This window comes from Dendropsophus ebraccatus, unplaced genomic scaffold (assembly GCF_027789765.1).
Source record: "Dendropsophus ebraccatus isolate aDenEbr1 unplaced genomic scaffold, aDenEbr1.pat pat_scaffold_861_ctg1, whole genome shotgun sequence".
Taxonomy (NCBI): Eukaryota; Metazoa; Chordata; class Amphibia; order Anura; family Hylidae; genus Dendropsophus; species Dendropsophus ebraccatus.
The window spans coordinates 1-24,862 of NW_027210461.1; the positions used below are offsets into that span (position 1 = coordinate 1).

The 24,862-nt window shown below is 42.7% G+C and overlaps 2 protein-coding genes and 1 pseudogene across 2 annotated transcripts; all 3 read left to right on the forward strand.

Annotated features, from left to right (window-relative positions):
- The first annotated feature begins 220 nt into the window (after nt 1–220).
- On the forward strand, nt 221–11,607 carry LOC138780813 (zinc finger protein 271-like; annotated as a pseudogene).
- A 5,564-nt stretch (nt 11,608–17,171) lies between these two features.
- LOC138780812 (gastrula zinc finger protein XlCGF66.1-like) lies at nt 17,172–19,629 on the forward strand. The gene is made up of 5 exons (XM_069956731.1): nt 17,172–17,336; nt 17,910–18,077; nt 18,171–18,294; nt 18,381–18,448; nt 19,530–19,629. Exons 1-5 carry the CDS (start codon nt 17,259–17,261, stop codon nt 19,608–19,610), a joined length of 519 nt encoding a protein of 172 aa, XP_069812832.1. The 5' UTR covers nt 17,172–17,258; the 3' UTR covers nt 19,611–19,629.
- A 250-nt stretch (nt 19,630–19,879) lies between these two features.
- On the forward strand, nt 19,880–21,378 carry LOC138780806 (oocyte zinc finger protein XlCOF6-like). Its single transcript, XM_069956727.1, has 2 exons — nt 19,880–19,886; nt 20,083–21,378. The coding sequence occupies exons 1-2, from the start codon at nt 19,880–19,882 to the stop codon at nt 21,054–21,056; spliced, it is 981 nt and encodes a 326-aa protein (XP_069812828.1). The 3' UTR covers nt 21,057–21,378.
- The last annotated feature ends 3,484 nt before the right edge of the window (nt 21,379–24,862 follow it).

Genomic DNA, 24,862 nt, shown 5'->3' on the forward strand with positions numbered 1-24,862 from the left:
TCTGCATATCAGTGATTTCTTATTGGAAGTTTTTGCTTTGGTTTAAGAGTTGATTCGGATTACAAGCGCGTTCCCGAAACAAATTATGTTCCTTTCCAGGTACCACTGTATATTACATTGTCTACTTTTCTTCCATTCCAGGATCCTCTGCTGATATCTTCTATATAAGAGACCGACCCATCCACCATGGAGAGAGACAGAGACAAGATGGCCGGAGGATAAATAACCCTCACCCTACACATACTCTTCCTGCTTACTGGGGAGGTGAGGGATTGTGGAGTGATGTCATCATGACATCATTCTTATCTATGGAATAACAGATGGATAGGACTGAGAGGTGAGGGATTGTGGAAGTGATGTCATCATGACATCATTCTTATCTATGGAATAACAGATGGATAGGACTGGAGAGGTGAGGGATTCTGGAGTGATGTCATCATGACATCATTCTTATCTATGGAATAACAGATGGATAGGACTGGAGAGGTGAGGGATTCTGGGAGTGATGTCATCATGACATTCTTATCTATGGAATAACAGATGATAGGACTGGGGAGGTGAGGGATTCTGGGAGTGATGTCATCATGACATCATTCTTATCTATGGAATAACAGATGGATAGGACTGGAGAGGCGAGGGATTCTGGGAGTGATGTCATCATGACATCATTCTTATCTATGGAATAACAGATGGATAGGACTGGAGAGGTGAGGGATTCTGGGAGTGATGTCATCATGACATCATTCTTATCTATGGAATAACAGATGGATAGGACTGGAGAGGTGAGGGATTCTGGAGTGATGTCATCATGACATCATTCTTATCTATGGAATAACAGATGGATAGGACTGGGAGGTGGGGATTCTGGGAATGGATGGAGTGATAGTAATGTGTCTATCCATACACAGGATTACACAGTAGTGAAGAAGTCCTCTAGTGGGCGCTGTGGGGCCCCTGGTGTGAAGGATGGGGAAGAACCCTGAGCCCAATCCCGGGGCCCCTGATACATGAGGAAATGGAGGAAGAGAAGATCCTAGAAGTCACCAACAAGATGGTGGAGCTGCTGAGTGGAGAGGTGAGACTGTGGCTGCTGGGAATGCTGGGACATTATACAGTAACACCACTGGAGGGGTGGGGGGGATGACTGTGTGATCATTGTGTGTGTCAGGTTCCTATAAGGTGTCAGGACGTGGCGGTCTATTTCTCCATGGAGGAGTGGGAGTATGTAGAAGGACACAAGGATCAGTACAAGGATGTGATGCTGGAGGATCAGCAGCCCCTCCCATCAGCAGGTAATAGACAGGACTATATACACACCTCCTCTCTGTATTATCTGGATGGAAAGAATGAATTCAGTCTCTGTATGTGTCCCCTCCAGTCAGATCCAGTAAGAGAACAGCACCAGAGAGATGTCCCTGTCCTCTTCTCCCACAGGATCAGGATCAGGTAGATGGAGATGTTCCCTATGATCTGTACATCCCACCTGACTCCTACTGTCTGATGACTTTTACAATATTTCTCTCCCATCTTATGAATCAGGGGGAAGATGGGAACAATATTAATGGTAAAACATATAGTAAAAGAAGAGACGTATACGTGGGATGATGAGCAGTATATTGATGACATCACTACAGAAAAAGATCTGGACTGTTGTAATGCTATAGACATTATGGTAAAAGAAGAAGAGACAGATGTGAGCAGTGATGAGCAGTATAAGGAGGACATCACTACAAGTAACCGCCCAGGTGAGTAGATAACACATGACATGGTTGTGGCACGAGGCCGATATCTACATCATCTGCTGTCACTACTGATTAGAGAAAATCAATTGTCAGGTTCAATGCTTTCTCTCATTCATCTGTTTCTCTCATCTTTAGTAGTGACCATTACATTCAGCCTTCTTGGGATCATAAAAGTTTTATTAGGGGACAGCACTCACCACCTCTAAGGGGATCTGGATCAGTCATATGATGATCTGGGATGGGGGTTTAGCCAAACTTCTCATTAGATGCAACTAGAAAAGGAATATAAACATAGGGGAGATTTATCAAACATGCTGTAAAGTGAAGCTGGCTCAGTTGCCCCTAGCAACCAATCAGATTCCACCTTTCATTCTCACAGACTCTTTGGAAATGAAGGGGGAATCTGATTGGTTGCTTGGGGCAACTGAGCCAGTTTCACTTTACACCATGTTTGATAAATCTTCCCCATAGGGTCCATTCCAGTCTATTCAGGGGGGGGGGGACATCAGTCCATGATCTGTTGGCCATCAGGCTAGAAGGATTAGAGCCAGCACTTCTCTCTGTTACCCTTATAGACCCTACATTGAGCCCTCTATTAGGCATGCTCTAATAAGCATGACCCCATAAACACTGTCCCTGAATTCCCAGACTTTTCAGGGTAGGCTGCTGTGTGTATAAAGGAGCAGTGCTGTATCAGCCCGTTATTACATATATGGCGTGCTAAATCTACAATTGTCAGTCCTTCTAGGGCTGCTGGGCGGAGCCTAATGTCTATGGTGTCTATACACACCGAGGAGGAGATCCTGCACTGTCTCTGTGCGCAGCCTGGAAGCCATAATAAAGTTATACTGAGCAGTCTAAACAGCGTATTAAGCCCTGGATGAGCTCTCTTACAGAGCTGCCTCTCTCTCTCTGCCTGTGTACCCAGGCACTCTCCCTCCCATATACCTCCCCCCCACTCCATAGACTTACATTAGTAGGTCAAACCCTGACCTAGCTACAGGATGGTACGGTGCTAGTTTCAGGTATAGGGTGAATGGGGGAAGATGATGGCTCCTTCCTTAGAAACATTTATGTGATAAAATCTGCTTTCTTCTTGGCAGCTGAGTGTCCCCGGAGATCAGAGGGACATCAGATATCTCCAGATATTACAGCAGATGGTCAGATCACACAAGATACATATGAAGAACCTTCTATTACCCCAGATATACCCCCAGCCCCTCACAGCAAAGATCTGCCATCTCATCCTTCTATACACGTCCTGTCTACTGATTCATCACAGACTGTGAATGATAATAAAAGTTACAGATGGAATGTCGAATATCAGAATGCTCCCACAGAAGATCTATGGTCATGCTCAGACTGTGGAAAATGTTTTACTGTGAAATCAAAATTTGTTATACATCAGAGAGCTCACAGAGGGGAGAAGCCATATCCATGCGAAGAATGTGGGAAAGATTTTAGTCGGAAATCAGATCTTGGTAGACATCAGAGAATTCACTCTGGGGAGAAGCCATTTTCCTGCTCAAAATGCGGAAAATGTTTTACTCAGAAAGCACATCTAATTTCACATGATAAACTCACACAGGGGAGAAGCTATATTCATGCTCAGAATGTGGGAAATGTTTACTGTGAGATCATCTCTTACCGAACATCTGAGAATTCACACAGGGGAGAAGCCATTTTCATGTCCAAAATGTGAAAAATGTTTTACTGTGAAATCAACTCTTGTTAAACATCTCAGAACGCACGGAAGAGAGAAACCCTTTTAATGAACTACTCTACGTATGTGAAATTATAATAACAAAATATATAATAATCTATTTTTCTATTTTTTTAAGAATTCTTTTGGGGGGTCGGGTTGTCTTTACAACGTTCGCCTTGTGACAACTCAGACACGTTATCTATCTATGTCCCTCAAGTCAGTAGTATTACAACGATGGGCAGTTTATATAACTCTTATTTTATATATATATGTATATGTATATATCTGATAAATACACATAATAAAAAAGAAATGAGTCACCACTGCAGCCAGGTGGTAGGGAAAGCTAATAGTATGCTGGGCTGTATATATATATATATATATATATATATATATATACATATACTGTATAATGGTATGCTGGGCTGTATGTATGTGTATGTATATATATATATATATACACATACACACACTACCGTACAAAAGTTTGGGGTCACATTGAAATGTCCTTATTTTTTAAGGAAAAGCACTGTACTTTTCAATGAAGATAACTTTAAACTAGTCCTAACTTTAAACAAATCCACTCTATACATTGCTAATGTGGTAAATGACTATTCTAGCTGCAAATGTCTGGTTTTTGGTGCAATATCTACATGGGTGTATAGAGGCCCATTTCCAGCAACTATCACTCCAGTGTTCTAAGGGTACAAACACACACATTGGATACGCAGCAAATACGCAGCAGATCTACAGCAGATTTGATGCTGTGTTCAGTTATTTAGATCCAATCTGCTGCGTGTTTGTTGCGTATTTGCTGCGTATCGCAGCAGTAAATACGCTGCGTATACGGTGTGTGTGTTTATACCCTTATGGTACAATGTGTTTGCTCATTGGCTCAGAAGCTAATTGATGATTAGAAAACCCTTGTGCAATCATGTTCACACATCTGAAAACAGTCTAGCTTGTTACAGAAGCTACAAAACTGACCTTCCTTTGAGCAGATTGTGTTTCTGGAGCATCACATTTGTGGGGTCAATTAAACGCTCAGAATGGCCAGAAAAGAGAAACTTTCATCTGAAACTCGCCAGTCTATTCTTGTTCTTAGAAATGAAGGCTATTCCATGCGAGAAATTTAAGATTTCCTACAACGGTGTGTACTACTCCATTCAGAGGACAGCACAAACAGGCTCTAACCAGAGTAGAAAAAGAAGTGGGAGGCCGCGTTGCACAACTAAGCAAGAAGATAAGCACATTAGAGTCTCTAGTTTGAGAAACAGACGCCTCACAGGTCCCAAACTGGCATCTTCATTAAATAGTAGCTGCAAAACACCAGTGTCACCATCTACAGTGAAGAGGCGGCTGCGGGATTTTGGCCTTCAGGGCAGAGTGGCAAAGAAAAAACCATATCTGAGACTGGCCAATAATAGAAAAAGATTAAGATGGGCAAAAGAACACAGACATTGGACAGAGGAAGACTGGAAAAAAGTGTTGTGGACGGATGAATCCAAGTTTGAGGTGTTTGGATCACAAAGAGAACGTTTGTGAGACGCAGAAGAAATGAGAAGATGCTGGAAGAATGCCTGACGCCATCTGTTATACATGGTGGAGGTCATGTGATGGTCTGGGGTTGGTGCTGGTAAGGTGGGAGATTTGTACAGGGTAAAAGGGATTGTGAATAAGGAAGGCTATCACTCTGCACCGCCATGCCATACCCAGTGGACAGCGCTTGATTGGAGACAATTTCATCCTACAACAGGACAATGACCCTAAACACCTCCAAATTGTACAAGAACTATTTCCAGCAGAAGCAGCAGCTGGTATTCTATCATAGGTAATGGAGTCACCAGATCACCACCCCATTGAGCTGTTGTGGGAGCAGCTGGACCGTATGGTACGCCAGAAGTGCCCATCCAACCAATCCAACTTGTGGGAGCTGCTTCTAGAAAGCGTGGGGGGCAATTTCTCCAGCTTACCTCAACAGTTTAATAGCTAAATGCCAAAGGTGTGCAATGCTGAATTGCTGCAAAAGGAGGATTCTGGGACGGAAGCAAAGTGTGATGTAAGAACAATGTTATTTCACATACAAATCATTATTTCTAACCTTGTCAATGTCTTGACTCTATTTTCTATTCATTTTACAACGTACGGTGGTGAAGAAGTGTGACTTTTCATGGAAAACACTAAATTGTTTGGGGGACCCCAAACTTTTGAACGGTAGTGTAGCTCCAGATCATGATACAGATACAGCTCAGCTACATGTACATTACACACAGCTCTGCCTCCTCCTCCTCCATGTGACTGATCACATGACTGTGACATCATGGCAGGTCCTGAAAGCACAGGGGAAGCACAGGGCTCCTGTACAGCTCTGCAGGTGGAGGGATGTGTGGAGTTACTGCAGGGAAGGAGCTGGGGGACAGCAGGAGGATTAACCCCTTAGGGACTGGACTAAGCCTTAGGTATGAAGTGTTTTTTTTTCTCTGGTTTAAAGCGATACCTGATATATCACATTGTCTCATCTTCTCTCCATTCATCTCCCAACATTCCAGGATCCTCTGCTGATATCTTCTATATAAGAGACCGACCCATCAACCATGGAGAGAGACAGAGACAAGATGGCCGAGAGGATAATAACCCTCACCCTACACATACTCTTCCTGCTTACTGGGGAGGTGAGGGATTCTGGGAGTGATGTCATCATGACATCATTCTTATCTATGGAATAACAGATGGATAGGACTGGAGAGGTGAGGGATTCTGGGAGTGATGTCATCATGACATCATTCTTATCTATGGAATAACAGATGGATAGGACTGGAGAGGTGAGGGATTCTGGAGTGATGTCATCATGACATCATTCTTATCTATGGAATAACAGATGGATAGGACTGGAGAGGTGAGGGATTCTGGGAGTGATGTCATCATGACATCATTCTTATCTATGGAATAACAGATGGATAGGACTGGAGAGGTGAGGGATTCTGGGAGTGATGTCATCATGACATCATTCTTATCTATGGAATAACAGATGGATAGGACTGGGGAGGTGAGGGGATTCTGGGAGTGATGTGCATCATGACATAATTCTTATCTATGGAATAACAGATGGATAGGACTGGGGAGGTGAGGGATTCTGGGAGTGATGTCATCATGACATCATTCTTATCTATGGAATAACAGATGGATAGGACTGGAGAGGTGAGGGATTCTGGGAGTGATGTCATCATGACATCATTCTTATCTATGGAATAACAGATATGGATAGGACTGGAGAGGTGAGGGATTCTGGGAGTGATGTCATCATGACATCATTCTTATCTATGGAATAACAGATGGATAGGACTAGAGAGGTGAGGGATTCTGGGAGTGATGTCATCATGACATCATTCGTATCTATGGAATAACAGATGGATAGTACTGGAGAGGTGAGGGATTCTGGGAGTGATGTCATCATGACATCATTCTTATCTATGGATAACAGATGGACCAGGACTGGAGAGGTGAGGGATTCTGGGAATGGATGGAGTGATAGTAATGTGTCTCTCCATACACAGGATTACACAGTAGTGAAGAAGTCCTCTAGTGGGCGCTGTGGGGCCCCTGGGGGTGAAGGATGGGGAAGAAACCCTGAGCCCAATCCCGGGGCCCCTGATACATGAGGAAATGGAGGAAGAGAAGATCCTAGAAGTCACCAACAAGATGGTGGAGCTGCTGAGTGGAGAGGTGAGACTGTGGCTGCTGGAATGCTGGGACATTATACAGTAACACCACTGGAGGGGGTGGGGGGGATGACTGTGTGATCATTGTGTGTGTCAGGTTCCTATAAGGTGTCAGGACGTGGCGGGTCTATTTCTCCATGGAGGAGTGGGAGTATGTAGAAGGACACAAGGATCAGTACAAGGATGTGATGCTGGAGGATCAGCAGCCCCTCCCATCAGCAGGTAATAGACAGGACTATATACACACCTCCTCTCTGTATTATCTGGATGGAAAGAATGAATTCAGTCTCTGTATGTGTTTCCCTCCAGTCAGATCCAGTAAGAGAACAGCACCAGAGAGATGTCCCCGTCCTCTTCTCCCACAGGATCAGGATCAGGTAGATGGAGATTGTTCCCTATGATGTGTACATGTGAGGCTCTTGCTCTCAGTCTCTGTTTATCCTACACTATTATATGGATGATATTTGTGTAATGAGGAAGGTGGAGATGGTGGATAAAGCGACCATAGACATTACGTTGTGTCTGGATCTTATCCCAGTTCTGGTTAGGAGACTGCTGGTTGGATTTATTCCTATCTGATCCTTTATTTCCTATGAGACAAACCCCAGATGTGTCTGGCAGAGGCCGATCTTCTCCACTGAGACAACTTAATGCCTCTAGCTATTCCAAGTATACAGTGTATGAGGTTTTATGGTTATATAACATTTCTTCACAGCTTATGAATCAGGATGAAGGTCTAAACTATATTAATGCTATAAACATAATAGTAAAAGAAGAGGAGACAGATGACAGCAGCGATGAGCAGTATAATGAGGACATCACTACAGGTAGCCACCCAGGTGACCATACACAACATGGAGACATAGACCAGATAACAGGATACACAACATGGAGACATAGACCCAGATAACAGGATACACAACATGGAGACATAGACCAGATAACAGGACACACAACATGGAGACATAGACCAGATAACAGGACACACAACATGGAGACATAGACCAGATAACAGGATACACAACATGGAGACATAGACCAGATAACAGGACACACAACATGGAGACATAGACCCAGATAACAGGATACACAACATGGAGACATAGACCAGATAACAGGATACACAACATGGAGACATAGACCAGATAACAGGATGCACAACATGGAGACATAGACCAGATAACAGGACGCACAACATGGAGACATAGACCAGATAACAGGATACACAACATGGAGACATAGACCCAGATAACAGGACACACAACATGGAGACATAGACCCAGATAACAGGACACACAACATGGAGACATAGACCAGATAACAGGATACACAACATGGAGACATAGACCCAGATAACAGGATACCAACATGGAGACATAGACCAGATAACAGGACGCACAACATGGAGACATAGACCCAGATAACAGGACACACAACATGGAGACATAGACCAGATAACAGGACACACAACATGGAGACATAGACCAGATAACAGGATACACAACATGGAGACATAGACCAGATAACAGGACACACAACATGGAGACATAGACCAGATAACAGGACACACAACATGGAGACATAGACCAGATAACAGGATACACAACATGGAGACATAGACCAGATACAGGATACACAACATGGAGACATAGACCAGATAACAGGACACACAAACATGGAGACATAGACCAGATAACAGGATACACAACATGGAGACATAGACCCAGATAACAGGACACACAACATGGAGACATAGACCAGATAACAGGATAGACAACATGGGAGACATAGACCCAGATAACAGGATACACAACATGGAGACATAGACCCAGATAACAGGATACACAACATGGAGACATAGACCAGATAACAGGACACACAACATGGAGACATAGACCAGATAACAGGATACACAACATGGAGACATAGACCAGATAACAGGATACACAACATGGAGACATAGACCAGATAACAGGACACACAACATGAGACATAGACCAGATACAGGACGCACAACATGGAGACATAGACCCAGATAACAGGACACACAACATGGAGACATAGACCCAGATAACAGGACACACAACATGGAGACATAGACCAGATAACAGGATACACAACATGGAGACATAGACCCAGATAACAGGATAACACAACATGGAGACATAGACCAGATAACAGGACGCACAACATGGAGACATAGACCCCAGATAACAGGACACACACATGGAGACATAGACCCAGATAACAGGATACACAACATGGAGACATAGACCAGATAACAGGATACACAACATGGAGACATAGACCAGATAACAGGACGCACAACATGGAGACATAGACCAGATAACAGGATAGACAACATGGAGACATAGACCCAGATATAACAGGATACACAACATGGAGACATAGACCAGATAACAGGACACACAACATGGAGACATAGACCAGATAACCAGGATACACAACATGGAGACATAGACCAGATAACAGGACACACAACATGGAGACATAGACCAGATAACAGGATACACAACATGAGACATAGACCAGATAACAGGATACACAACATGGAGACATAGACCAGATAACAGGACACACAACATGGAGGACATAGAACCCAGATAACAGGATACACAACATGGAGACATAGACCAGATAACAGGATACACAACATGGAGACATAGACCAGATAACAGGACACACAACATGGAGACATAGACCCAGATAACAGGATACACAACATGGAGACATAGACCCAGATAACAGGATACACAACATGGAGACATAGACCAGATAACAGGACACACAACATAGGAGACATAGACCAGATAACAGGACACACAACATGGAGACATAGACCAGATAACAGGATAGACAACATGGAGACATAGACCCAGATAACAGGACACACAACATGGAGACATAGACCCAGATAACAGGATACACAACATGGAGACATAGACCAGATAACAGGATACACAACATGGAGACATAGACCAGATAACAGGACACACAACATGGAGACATAGACCCAGATAACAGGACACACAACATGGAGACATAGACCAGATAACAGGACACACAACATGGAGACATAGACCAGATAACAGGATACACAACATGGAGACATAGACCCAGATAACAGGATACACAACATGGAGACATAGACCCAGATAACAGGACACACAACATGGAGACATAGACCCAGATAACAGGACACACAACATGGAGACATAGACCAGATAGCAGGATACACAACATGGAGACATAGACTCAGATAACACATATATTACACATAGGGAAGACTGATTAAATGTATACAACTTTTTTAAATATAATACTCAATAATAACCCATCTTTCTTCTTGGCAGCTGAGTGTCCCCGGAGATCAGAGGGACATCAGATATCTCCAGATATTACAGCAGATGGTCAGATCACACAAGATACATATGAAGAACCTTCTATTACCCCAGATATACCCCCAGCCCCTCACAGCAAAGATCTCTCATCGCATCCTTCAATACAATTTCTGGCTATTAATTCCCCAAAGTCTACAAAGGAAAATAAAAGTTTGGGAAGGAGTGATGAACGTGAAAGAGCTCATACAGAAGAGAAGCCATTTTCATGTTCACGATGTGGAAAATGTTTTACTGTGAACCAAGCTTGTTGGTCACTCACTAAGTCACATAGGGCAAAAGGTGTTTTTCATCCTCAGAGTGTGAAAATGTTTCTTAGAAAAGGAACAACTTTTTGGGCTTCAGAAAACTCACACAGGGGAGAAGCCATTTCTGTGTTCAGACTGTGGGAGATATTTTACTACAAAATCACTACTTGACCTACATCAAAAAACTCACACAGGGGATAAGCCGTTCCCATGTCCTGAATGTGGGAAATGTTTTGCTTTAAAATCGAGGCTTGTTAGACATCTGAGAATTCACACAGGGGAGAAGCCATTTGCATGTTCAGAATGCGGTAGATGTTTTAATGATCAATCAAGTTTCGTTAAACATCAAAGAACTCACACAGGGGAGAAACCATTTTCTTGTTCAGAATGTGGGAAATGTTTCAGTGTGAGTTCAAATCTTGTTAAACATCAGATAACTCACACAGGAGAGAAGCCATGTTCCTAGCCAGGAATGTGGGAAATGTTTTACTCAGAAATCAGATCTCAGAAGACACCAGAGAACGCACACAGGGGAGAAGCCATTTGCATGCTCAGAATGTGAGAAACGTTTTAATGAAAAATCAAGTCTTATTCTTCATCAGAGAATTCACACAGAGGAGAAGCCATTCCTTTGTCCAGATTGTGGGAAACGTTTTACGAGAAAATCACAACTTGTCTTACATCAAATGACACACTGCGGATAAAGAAATCTCATGTTCAGAATGTGGGAAATGTCATGATGCTGGTTTGTTATTCTCCAATTATTAGAAGATTCTTTTCACTTTTTGTGGTTTTCGAGTAAAAAGAACTTGCTATTTATTTTTAAGGAGCCCTAGATTCCTTAGTGCTGTGTATATATAAGGGTTGAACATAAGAATAATATAAATTCAACAAAACAACATCAATAAAGGATGGAATTAACAGCAATGTTTCTATCTTTGCAGATGACACCAAGCTTTGTAGTACAGTACAGTCTATGGATGATGTGCAGGTGTTACAAGCTTTGTGGTACAGTACAGTACAGTCTATGGAAGATGTGGCAGGTGTTACAAGCTTTGTGGTACAGTACAACAGTACAGTCTATGGAAGATGTGCAGGTGTTACAAGCTTTGTGGTACAGTACAATAGTACAGTCTATGGAAGATGTGCAGGGTGTTACATGCTTTGTAGTACAGTCTATGGATGATGTGCAGGTGTTACAAGCTTTGTAGTACAGTACAGTCTATGGAAGATGTGCAGGTGTTACAAGCTTTGTAGTACAGTACAATAGTACAGTACAGTCTATGGATGATGTGCAGGTGTTACATGCTTTGTAGTACAGTCTATGGATGATGTGCAGGTGTTACAAGCTTTGTAGTACAGTACAGTCTATGGAAGATGTGCAGGTGTTACAAGCTTTGTAGTACAGTACAATAGTACAGTACAGTCTATGGAAGATGTGCAGGTGTTACAAGCTTTGTAGTACAGTACAGTCTATGGAAGATGTGCAGGTGTTACAAGCTTTGTAGTACAGTCTATGGAAGATGTGCAGGTGTTACAGTCTTAGTAGTACAGTACAGTCCATGGAAAATGTGCAGGTGTTACAAGCTTTGTAGTACAGTTCATGGAAGATGTGCAGGTGTTACAAGATCTGTAGTACAGTACAGTCTATGGAAGATGTGCAGGTGTTACAAGCTTAGTAGCACAGTACAGTCTATAGATGATGTGCAGGTGTTACAAGCTTTGTAGTACAGTAGTACAGTACAGTCTATGGAAGATGTGCAAGTGTTACAAGCTTTGTAGTACAGTACAGTCCATGGAAGATGTGCAGGTGTTAAAAGCTTTGTTGTACAATACAGTTCATGGTAAATGTGCAGGTGTTACAGAACGACTTAGACACATTGAGGGGAAATTTATGAAGGGCTTTGTGCCTATTTTCGGTGACTAATTGGATTTTTCACCCATTTTTGTTCTAAGTTCTTTTTATGAACCAGTATTTGACAGGCGAATATTTTTTAGATGCGACTTTTTTTAATCTGCCTGTTTTGAGTATTCACCCAAAAGTTTGTATAATCCGGGATTAGCGCCCAATTTATAATTTGCAACTTTTTTTTGCAATTTTTACTTAGATACATTCACTATGGCAGTGCTACATTTTAATGAATGAGTCACAAGATATTGGAACAAAATAAACACCAATCCCCATTGGAATAGTTGCACTTATTAGACTCCTTAATAAATGTCCCCCATTGAGTGTTTGGGCGTCCACTTGGCAAATGAGGTTCGATGTGGATAAATGTAAAGTTATGCACCTGGGTACTAATAACTTGCAGCATCATATGTCCTAGGGGGAGTAATAACTTGCAGCATCATATGTCCTAGGGGAATAATATCCTGCGTGCATCATATGTCCTAGGGGGAATAATAACCTGCAGCATCATATGTCCTAGAGGGAGTAATAATCTGCAGCAGCATATGTCCTAGGGGGAGTAATAACCTGCAGCATCATATGTCCTGGGGGAAGTGATAACCTGCAGCATCATATATCCTAGGGGTAGTAATAACCTGCAGCATCTTGTGTCCTAGGGGGAATAATATCCTGCGTGCATCATATGTCCTAGGGGGAGTAATAACCTGCAGTATCTTATGTCCTAGGGGGGGTAATATCCTGCGTGCATCATATGTCCTAGGGGGAGTAATAACCTGCAGCCTCATATGTCCTAGGGGGAGTAATAACCTGCAGCATCATATGTCCTAGGGTAGTAATAACTTGCAGCATCATATGTCCTAGGGGAAGTAATAACCTGCAGCATCATATGTCCTAGGGGGAGTAATAACCTGCAGCATCATATGTCCTAGGGGAGTAATAACCTGCAGCATCATATGTCCTAGGGGAGTAATAACCTGCAGCATCATATGTCCTAGGGGGAGTAATAACCTGCAGCATCATATGTCCTAGGGGGAGTAATAACCCACATGCATCATATGTCCTAGGGGGAGTAATAACCTGCAGCATCATATGTCCTAGGGGGAGTAATAACCTGCAGCATCATATGTCCTAGGGGGAGGAATAACCTGCAGCATCATATGTCCTGGGGGGAGGAATAACCCACATGCATCATATGTCCTGGGGGGGGGAGTAATAACCTGCAGCATTATATGTCCTAGGAGTCGCTGATGGAGAAGGATCTGGTTGTACTTGTAGATAATAGACTACAGAACAGCACACAATGTCAGTCAGCGGCTTCTAAGGCCAGCAGGATATTGTCATGTATATACCAGGCATGGACTCCGGGACAGGGATATAATATTACCGCTCTATAAAGCTTTGGTGCGCCCCCATGTGGTGGACGCTGGTCATTTCTGGGCACCAATTCATAAAAAGGACGTTCTAGAGCTGAAGAGGTACAAAGACGGGCAACTAAACTAATAAGGGCAATAGATCATTTTAGTTATGAGGAGAGATTAAAAGAATTACATTTGTTTAGTCTGGAGAAGAGACGTTTAAGGGGAGATATGATTAACTTATTTAAACATATAAATGGCCCCTACAAGAAATATGGGGAAAAGATGTTCCAGGTAAAACCCCCTCAGAAGGACAAGAGGGCACTGCCTCCACCTGGAGAGACAAGGGGGCACTGCCTCCGCCCGGAGAGACAAGGGGGGCGCGGCCTCCGCCCGGAGAGACAAGGGGGCGCTGCCTCCGCCCGGAGAGACAAGGGGGCGCGGCCTCCGCCCGGAGAGACAAGGGGGCGCGGCCTCCGCCCGGAGAGACAAGGGGGCGCGGCCTCCGCCCGGAGAGACAAGGGCTCAATCTCTTTCAGTCTTTTCCATGAGAACAGTGATCTGTCACCCCAAGATCCGATCAGAGCAAAAACAGCAAAAACTTCACTACAGGAGAGACAAGTTCTTAGACCAAAATATTGGTGACAATGTACAGTGTATGAACTGTTCTTGTGCTGTTGTGTATGGTAAGGCTCCAGTGTGAAGAAGTGACATGAAAATTGTGGAGAACCATATGCCATTGATGGGAGAGGTAGATGTCTATGAAGTGTGTGGACGGTGGATGACACAGTACTGGTATAGCAGCTTACTGATGGTCACTGCACCACATTACACATATACAGCTCAGCTACATGTACATTACACACATATACAGCTCAGCTACATGTACATTACACACATACAGCTCAGCTACATGTACATTACACACATACAGCTCAGCTACATGTACATTACACACATACAGCTCAGCTACATGTACATTACACACATACAGCTCAGCTACATGTACATTACACACGTACAGCTCAGCTACATGTACATTACACACATACAGCTCAGCTACATGTACATTACACACATACAGCTCAGCTACATGTACATTACACACATACAGCTCAGCTACATGTACATTACACACATATACAGCTCAGCTACATGTACATAACACATATACAGCTCAGCTACATGTACATTACATATATACAGCTCAGCTACATGTACATTACACACATACAGCTCAGCTACATGTACATTACACACATACAGCTCAGCTACATGTACATTACACATATACAGCTCAGCTACATGTACATTACACATATATACAGCTCAGCTACATGTACATTACACACATACAGCTCAGCTACATGTACATTACACATATACAGCTCAGCTACATGTACATTACACACATACAGCTCAGCTACATGTACATTACACATATACAGCTCAGCTACATGTACATTACACATATATACAGCTCAGCTACATGTACATTACACACATACAGCTCAGCTACATGTACATTACACACATACAGCTCAGCTACATGTACATTACACACATACAGCTCAGCGACATGTACATTACACACATACAGCTCAGCTACATGTACATTACACATATATACAGCTCAGCTACATGTACATTACACACATATACAGCTCAGCTACATGTACATTACACATATACAGCTCAGCTACATGTACATTACACATATACAGCTCAGCTACATGTACATTACACACATACAGCTCAGCTACATGTACATTACACACATACAGCTCAGCTACATGTACATTACACACATATACAGCTCAGCTACATGTACATTACACACATACAGCTCAGCTACATGTACATTACACACATACAGCTCAGCTACATGTACATTACACACATATACAGCTCAGCTACATGTACATTACACATATACAGTTCAGCTACATGTACATTACACATATACAGCTCAGCTACATGTACATTACACATACAGCTCAGCTACATGTACATTACACACATACAGCTCAGCTACATGTACATTACACACATATACAGCTCAGCTACATGTACATTACATATATATACAGCTCAGCTACATGTACATTACACACATACAGCTCAGCTACATGTACATTACACACATATACAGCTCAGCTACATGTACATTACACACATATACAGCTCAGCTACATGTACATTACACATATACAGCTCAGCTACATGTACATTACACATATACAGCTCAGCTACATGTACATTACACACATATACAGCTCAGCTACATGTACATTACACATATACAGCTCAGCTACATGTACATTACACATATACAGCTCAGCTACATGTACATTACACACATACAGCTCAGCTACATGTACATTACACACATACAGCTCAGCTACATGTACATTACACATATATACAGCTCAGCTACATGTACATTACACACATACAGCTCAGCTACATGTACATTACACACATACAGCTCAGCTACATGTACATTACACACATACAGCTCAGCTACATGTACATTACATATATATACAGCTCAGCTACATGTACATTACACACATACAGCTCAGCTACATGTACATTACACATATATACAGCTCAGCTACATGTACATTACACACAGGGCTCTGCTGCAGGCATATATAACACACACATACACAGCTCTGCTCCACACACATCACACACATCACACACAGCTCTGCTGCACACACATCACTTCAGCTCATCCAGCACAGCAGAGTCCTGCATACACTGAGCAGCAGCCCCTGATCATGTGACTCCTCCTCCATATGACTGATCACATGACTGTCACACCATGGCAGGTCCTGGAAGCACATGGTAGATGCTCTGTCCAAGTAAATCTATGTACCCTTGATGACATCACGCCCATGTGACTTGTTTGGGAGGAGCTTACTCTGCTCCTGTACAGCTCTGCAGGTGGAGGGATGTGTAGAGTCCCTGCAGGGAAGGAGCTGGGGGACAGTAGGATTAACCCATTCAGGACTGGACTTTATTAAGTTTTAGGTAGGAAGTGTTTTTTCTCTGGTTTGAAATATATTACATTGTCTCATCTTCTCTCTATTCATCTCCCATCTCTACAGGATCCTCTGCTGATATCTTCTATATAAGAGACCGACCCATCAACCATGGAGAGAGACAGAGACAAGATGGCCGAGAGGATAATAACCCTCACCCTACACATACTCTTCCTGCTTACTGGGGAGGTGAGGGATTCTGGGAGTGATGTCATCATGACATCATTCTTATCTATGGATAACAGATGGATAGGACTGGAGAGGTGAGGGATTTCTGGGAGTGATGTCATCATGACATCATTCTTATCTAGGGAATAACAGATGGATAGGGCTGGAGGTGAGGGATTCTGGGAGTGATGTCATCATGACATCATTCTTATCTATGGAATAACAGATGGATAGGACTGGAGAGGTGAGGGATTCTGGGAGTGATGTCATCATGACATCATTCTTATCTATGGAATAACAGATGGATAGGACTGGAGAGGTGAGGGATTCTGGGAGTGATGTCATCATGACATCATTATCTATGGAATAACAGATGGATAGGACTGGGGAGGTGAGGGATTCTGGAGTGATGTCGTCATGACATCATTCTTATCTATGGAATAACAGATGGATAGGACTGGAGAGGTGAGGGATTCTGGGAGTGATGTCATCATGACATCATTCTTATCTATGGAATAACAGATGGATAGGACTGGAGAGGTGAGGGATTCTGGGAATGGATGGAGTGATAGTAATGTGTCTCTCCATACACAGGATTACACAGTAGTGAAGAAGTCCTCTAGTGGGCGCTGTGGGGCCCCTGGGTGTGAAGGATGGGGAAGAACCCTGAGCCCAATCCCGGGGCCCCTGATACATGAGGAAATGGAGGAAGAGAAGATCCTAGAAGTCACCAACAAGATGGTGGAGCTGCTGAGTGGAGAGGTGAGACACTGGCTGCTGGGAATGCTGGGACATTATACAGTAACACCACTGGAGGGGTGGGGGGGATGACTGTGTGATCATTGTGTGTGTCAGGTTCCTATAAGGTGTCAGGACGTGGCGGTCTATTTCTCCATGGAGGAGTGGGAGTATGTAGAAGGACACAAGGATCAGTACAAGGATGTGATGCTGGAGGATCAGCAGCCCCTCCCATCAGCAGGTAATAGACAGGACTATATACACACCTCCTCTCTGTATTATCTGGATGGAAAGAATGAATTCAGTCTCTGTATGTGTTCCCTCCAGTCAGATCCAGTAAGAGAACAGCACCAGAGAGATGTCCCCGTCCTCTTCTCCCACAGGATCAGGATCAGGTAGATGGAGATGTTCCCAATGATCTGTAGATTTGAGGCTCTTACTCTCAGTTTCGGCTTATCCTACACTATTATATGACGTGATGAGTAGCAGAAACCCACACCACACTAAGACAGAACCACTAAACCAGGAAGAGATGCCGCTAACAAGTCCTTGCCGTGGATAAGAGATTGCTGTACGGGGTTGCAGACAATGGAGCAGAGGTATACTGATGTGTAACGAGATCTTCAGCTGAATGTCTTCATTGTAACCACGGAGAGCAGGGAGGGAGGGAGCTTGGTGCAGACGTGTCCTGGGACGGCCGTATCGAGGACCACCCCTTTGTCGACCAGGTGCACCTAGCTCCTCTCCCCCGCTCTGTGTGGTTACAATGAAGACATTCAGCTGATGATAACGGGTGAGTGCTACTTTTTGTATCTCTTGTTACACATTATATGGGTTAGGGCCCTATTCCACTGGACAATTATCGTTCAGATTATCGTTAAATCGTTTGAATCTAAACGATAATCATTCAGTTGAAATGCAGTTAACAATTAACGAACGAACGAGAAATCGTCGATCGCTTTAGAAGACCTGGACCTATTTTTATCGTTGCTCGTTCGCAAATCGTTCGCATTGAATAAGACATCGTTCGGTCATTCACAGTAGATACGAAAGCAATAGCGACGAAAAAACAATCGCAAATACGATCATAAGTAGCAATTATCGTTCCATAGAAATGAGTGAACGTTTTCAGGTCTTTCTCAATAGCAGTCGTTTAAGATTGTTAACGATTATGCGAAGATAACCGTCCGGTGGAATAGGGCCCTTATACTTGTGTAATGAGAAAGGTGGAGATGGTGGATAAAGCCGACCATAGACATCACATGGTGTCTGGTGTCTGGATCTTATCCCAGTTTCTAGTTTTGGAGAGAACAGAGTGGATTTATTCCTATCTGATCTGTTATTTTCCTACAGACAAATCCAGATGTGTCTGGCAGAAGGTGATCCCCTTCACTCACACAACCTAAAGCCTGTCTAGCTGTGTCGCATGTACAGTGTAAGAGGTTTTATTGATGCTTTTATAATATCTTTTCAAAGTTTATGGATCAGGATGAAGGTCTGAACTGTATTAATGCTATAGACATACTAGTAAAAAGAAGAGGAAGAAGAGACAGATGACAGCAGTGATGAGCAGTATAAGGAGGACATCACTAAAGGTAACCGCCCATTTGAGTAGTGACCACTAAATGCAGAGAACAGTCACACATTCTCCTCAGTCACCGGCTGTAACTATTCTGTGTGGAATATTATAAGCTCTGTGTCCTGTCAGTCTATTCTGCTGTATACGACCTTATTCAGCCAAAATACAATCTACGCAATATGGAGACATAGGCTCAGATGATGGGGTGCTGTCCTGTGGGATATGGGAGGCATGAATAATTGAGAACATGGCCGGTGCTCATCTTCACACGGCCATGTCCGAGCTGATATAATTCTGATGCCCGTGTAATGTTACACATAAAAACTGACTGACATCCCTTTTATCATAGTAATAAAAATGTTCTTATTCTTGGCAGATGAATGGGAGGGACATCTGTTGCCTTCAGATTCTACAACAGATGATCTTATAACACAACATTCTATTACCCAGATATACCCCCAGCCCCTCACAGTGAAGATCTGGCATCTCATCCTTCTATACACGTCCTGTCTACCGATTCCTTAAATTCTGCTGAGGAATATAAAAGTTTTGGAAGGAGTGCTGAACATGAAGGAGCTCATACAGGAGAGAATAAATGTTCACGATGCAGAAAATGTTTTACTGTAAAACCAAAGCTTGTTGGTCATCCGGGAAGTCAAACAGGAGAAAAGCGGTTTTCATCCTCAGAATGTGAAAAATGTTTTTCAGAAAAAAAACAACTTTCTGGGCGTCAGAAAACTCACACAGGGGAAAAGCCATTTCTATGTTCAGATTGTGGGAGAAGTTTTGTTTCAAAATCACTACTTGACTTACATCAAAAAACCCACACAGGGGATAAGCCATTTCTATGTTCAGATTGCGGGAGAAGTTTTGCTTCAAAATCACTACTTAACTTTCATCAGAAAACCCACACAGGGGATAAGCCATTTCCATGTCCTGAATGTGGGAAAAGTTTTTTTTTCAAATCAAAGCTTAGTAGACATTTGAGAATTCACACAGGGGAGAAGCCATTTGCATGTTCAGAATGTGGGAAATCTTTTAATGATCAAACAAGTTTTGTGAGACATCAAAGAACTCACACAGGGGAGAAACCATTTTCATGTTCAGAATGTGGGAAATGTTTTTGTGTGAATTCACAACTTACTATACATCAGATATCTCACACGGGTAAGAAGCCATATTCCTGCCCGGAATGTGGGAAATGTTTTACTCAGAAAGCAGAAGTCAAAAGACATCAGAAAACTCACACAGGAGAAAAGCCATTTGCTTGCTCAGAATGTGAGAAACGCTTTAGTGAAAAATATAGTCTTGTTGCACATCAGAGAATTCACACGGAGGAAAAGCCATTCCTTTGTTCAGATTGTGGGAAACAATTTATAACTAAATCAAGACGTGACTTGCATCAAATAATTCACTGCAGATGAGTTATTCTCATGTTCAGAATGAGGGAAATGTCACACTGTTAAAGTCGGTTTCTTATTCAGGGCTGAAGTTGGTTTCCAATTTCTTAGTAATTTTTCTTTGTCATAAAAAGAACTCAATCAATTTTATTGATATCAAGGTACAGTCAGTGCATGTGAAATTAGCCGAACATTTGAATCAGCTGGCAAAGAAATGGGCAACCAGGGGGCCACTTGTCTGACACTGCAAGCACATAGGGATGGATGCCTCATATCCAAACCAGATGGGTTCAGCCTTCCATAAACAGATTCCTGGCATAAAAACTGGCATTAAAGTGGGCACATTTCAAAGGGTTATGAGTTTGGTGGCAAAAGACCTTACACGTCCAGCACACAAAGAAGGATGCCACACAAGAAAATCTGTTGAGTTCAGAGTGGCACAAAGTAGTTCTATATACAAAAAGGCCCGTGGAGCCTCAGTTACGAATCTCAAAACACGGAACAAGGCAGATATCCCTCCAGGGAAGGGCCTAGAAAAGGGATGGCTCCTGTACAGAGACACACCAAAGCACCATATTAACCCTTTGAGGACCAGGCCCAAAATGACCCAGTGGACCGCGCAAATTTTGATCTTAGTGTTTCCGTTTTTCCCTCCTCCCCTTCTAAGAGCTCTAGCACTCTCAGTTTTTTATCTACAGGCCATGTAAGTGCTTGTTTGTTACAGGAATAGTTGTACTGTGTAATGGCGTCTTTCATTTTACCATAACATGTATGATGGAATTCCAAATATATTATTTATGAAGATATAATAGGTGAAATCGCAAAAAAGAATGCAATATGGTAACGTTTGGGGGGTTCCTGTGTCTACGTAATGCACTATATGGTAACAGCGACATGATACTATTATTCTATAGGTCAGCCCGAACACAACCATATGCAGGTTACACAGATTCTCTAATGTTATATATATTTTTTTAAAATGAAATCCTTTTTTTTGGCAATTAATTATAAATAAAATGGGCCTATTGTGACGCTTATAACAGTTTTATTTTTCACCTACGTTGCTGTATGGGGTGTCATTTTTTTCCGCCATGATCTCTAGTTTTTATTAATACCATATTTGTGAAGATCGGACGTTTTGATCACTTTTTATTAATTTTTTTTTATATATAATGTAACATAAAATCGTTAATCCGCGCACTTTTTTCCCTCTTTTCGTGTACGCCGTTTACTGTTCGCAATGACGCTTGTTATATTTTAATAGATTGGACAATTACGCACGCTACGGTATATTATATGTTTATTTGTTTGTTTGTTTATTTATTTATATAATGGGAAAGGGGGGTGATTTAAACTTTTATTGGGGGAGGGGTTTTGGGGTTGTGTGTTAGTGTTTTTAACTTTTTTTTTTTTTACACATTTGAAGTGCCTTTGGGGGACTTTACATCCAGTACTTGGATTTTACACTGATCATTGCTATGCCATAGACATAGCAGTGATCAGTGTTATCGGCGATCTGCTCATTGAGCCTGCCTGTGCAGGGTAAGTGACCAGAGCGCCGATCGGACCGCACAGAGGAAGGTAAGAGACCTCCGGCGGTCACGTTCTACCGATCGGGGCCCCCGCAGTCACACTGCGGGGGGTCACGATCGGTAAGTGACAGGGGACTCCCCCTGTCACACTTAAAACGCCGCGGTTGCGCCGCGTTAAGGAGTTAATAACACGCGGCAGCGCGATCGCTGCAGCGTGTCATTGCCGGTGAGGTCCCGGCTGCTGATTGCAGCCGGCCCCCACCTGCTATGAACCGCGCTCCGCTCCGGAGCGCGCTTCATAGCGGGAGAAAACACCCAGGGCGTACAGTTACGCCCTAGGTCGTCTGGGGACAGACTTCCATGGCGTAACTATACGCCCTGGGTCGTCTAGGGGTTAAGTGGTCCCTTCAGTCAATATACAATTCAATTACCAGTCTGATGATATGACCAGGGAAATACCAAGGCCAGGTGTCTATCTACAGACAGTTGTTTCGGGGTTTACCCTCATCAGTCTGGAGCAGGATGGAGCCTCACAATCACTAACTGACACAATTTTCTACACAATTTTTACACATTTTTTACTTTTTCATTATATTTTTTTCCATTGATATTCAACTATATTTGTTAGGATGTTTTTGTTTTTGCTTTTTATTAAAAAGGGTATAATTTAAAGGTAGCGCTCTCTCATGATAATTCAGCTTATAGTATGCTCTTTATATTACGCATATAGTGTTATAATATAGCGTATTTAATAAAAAATTGCCTAGTGTTATATTATTGTGGTTTGATTGCGTAGAATGTTTTTGGGAGCACTGTAACTGGTGTCATTTTAGACAGACATGATGATGGGGGTGGGGTCTGATTACATTCTGTAAAACATTGTTACACTTGCGCCGTTATGTGTATCTCATATCTTGTGTCGTCATGTGTATCTTGCCACAGGAACTATGTTAAGAGGGACAGATTTTAGGTCTAATGTCTATGAAAAACCCGTCTGTAAGGTTACGTGATGATGTGGGCGGTGCTTCCTTTATATGGTTCGGGGAGCGCTGTCACGTCTGCCTTGTTGTGTTAACTGCATCTTTTTGTGACACTTGGTGTGGTGAGGATTTTAACTACCGTATTTTCCGGCGTATAAGATGGACTTTTAACCCTGAAAAATCGGGATTAAAGTCGGGGGTTGCCCCATACGGTGGGGGCTCAAAAATTGCCCCATCCCCAACGTATGGGGCGACCACTATGGGCCTCTTCGATGAGACGCTCTGCTGCCGGGGAGAGGTTTCGGCGATCTCCTTCTCCTGCGCAGCTAGTGTACGTCACACTGCCTGCGCCGGGAACGGTACCGGAGGCACGCGGAGGCCGGGAACGGGCCCCAGATGAGTTAAATGTTTGTTAAATTTAGCTGCAGTTAACCCCCTGCCTGACTGCAGGGCTGCGGTCAGGCAGGAGTTAATTTTTCGGCGTATAAGGTGAACCCTTGACAATCTGCTTAAAAGTCAGGGGTCGTCTTATACATCCAGTCGCCTCATACACCGGAAAATACGGTATATATTGAATGTATTATGATCATGTGATGGTTCTATATGCCCATACTAACAAACATATGATGACTTGTATCCTTTCCCCAAGAACTAAAATAACTTGTCAGCATTTGGTGCTCGGTCTGCAGATGACAGGTAGGTTTATTTTAGCCTTTCAGCTACCAAAGTGATTATTTTCATCAAAGGGATGTTTAAAGGGGAACTCCGGATAAGAAAAACTTGTTTTCTATTAAAAGTACATTAAAAGTTATATAGCACTAATTTTACTAATTGTAATGGGTGGGGACTGTCATGATCAGCTGAAGGAAATGCATTCCTTGCATTCTGGGAACTGCTCAACCAGGAAGGACAGAAACACAATACAGAAAAAAAAACAAAAACAAATGGATTTTTGGTATTTTCAAACTGGGATAGATAGGTAAGTAATGCTATATGCTTCTGCAGAAGTTTAATTTTATTAACCTGTACCTGGAGTTCCCCTTTAAGGCTGGGTTCACACTACGTATATTTCAGTCAGTATTGTGGTCCTCATTTGCAACCAAAACCAGGAGTGGATTGAATACACAGAAAGGCTCTGTTCACACAATGTTGAAACTGAGTGGATGGCCGCCATATAACAGTAAATAACCATTATTTCAATATAACAGCCGTTGTTTTAAAATAACAGCAAATATTTGCCATTAAATGGCGGCCATCCACTCAATTACAACATTGTGTGAACAGATCCTTTCTGTGTTTTCAATCCACTCCTGGTTTT

Coding starts and splice junctions, on each gene's coding strand:
- LOC138780812 (XM_069956731.1), top strand. CDS start 17,259: ATGGAGAGAGACAGAGACAAGATGGCCGAGAGGATAATAACCCTCACC. Junction 18,078..18,170: donor TGGAGCTGCTGAGTGGAGAG/GTGAGACACTGG, acceptor TGTGTGTGTCAG/GTTCCTATAAGGTGTCAGGA. Junction 18,295..18,380: donor GCAGCCCCTCCCATCAGCAG/GTAATAGACAGG, acceptor TGTTCCCTCCAG/TCAGATCCAGTAAGAGAACA.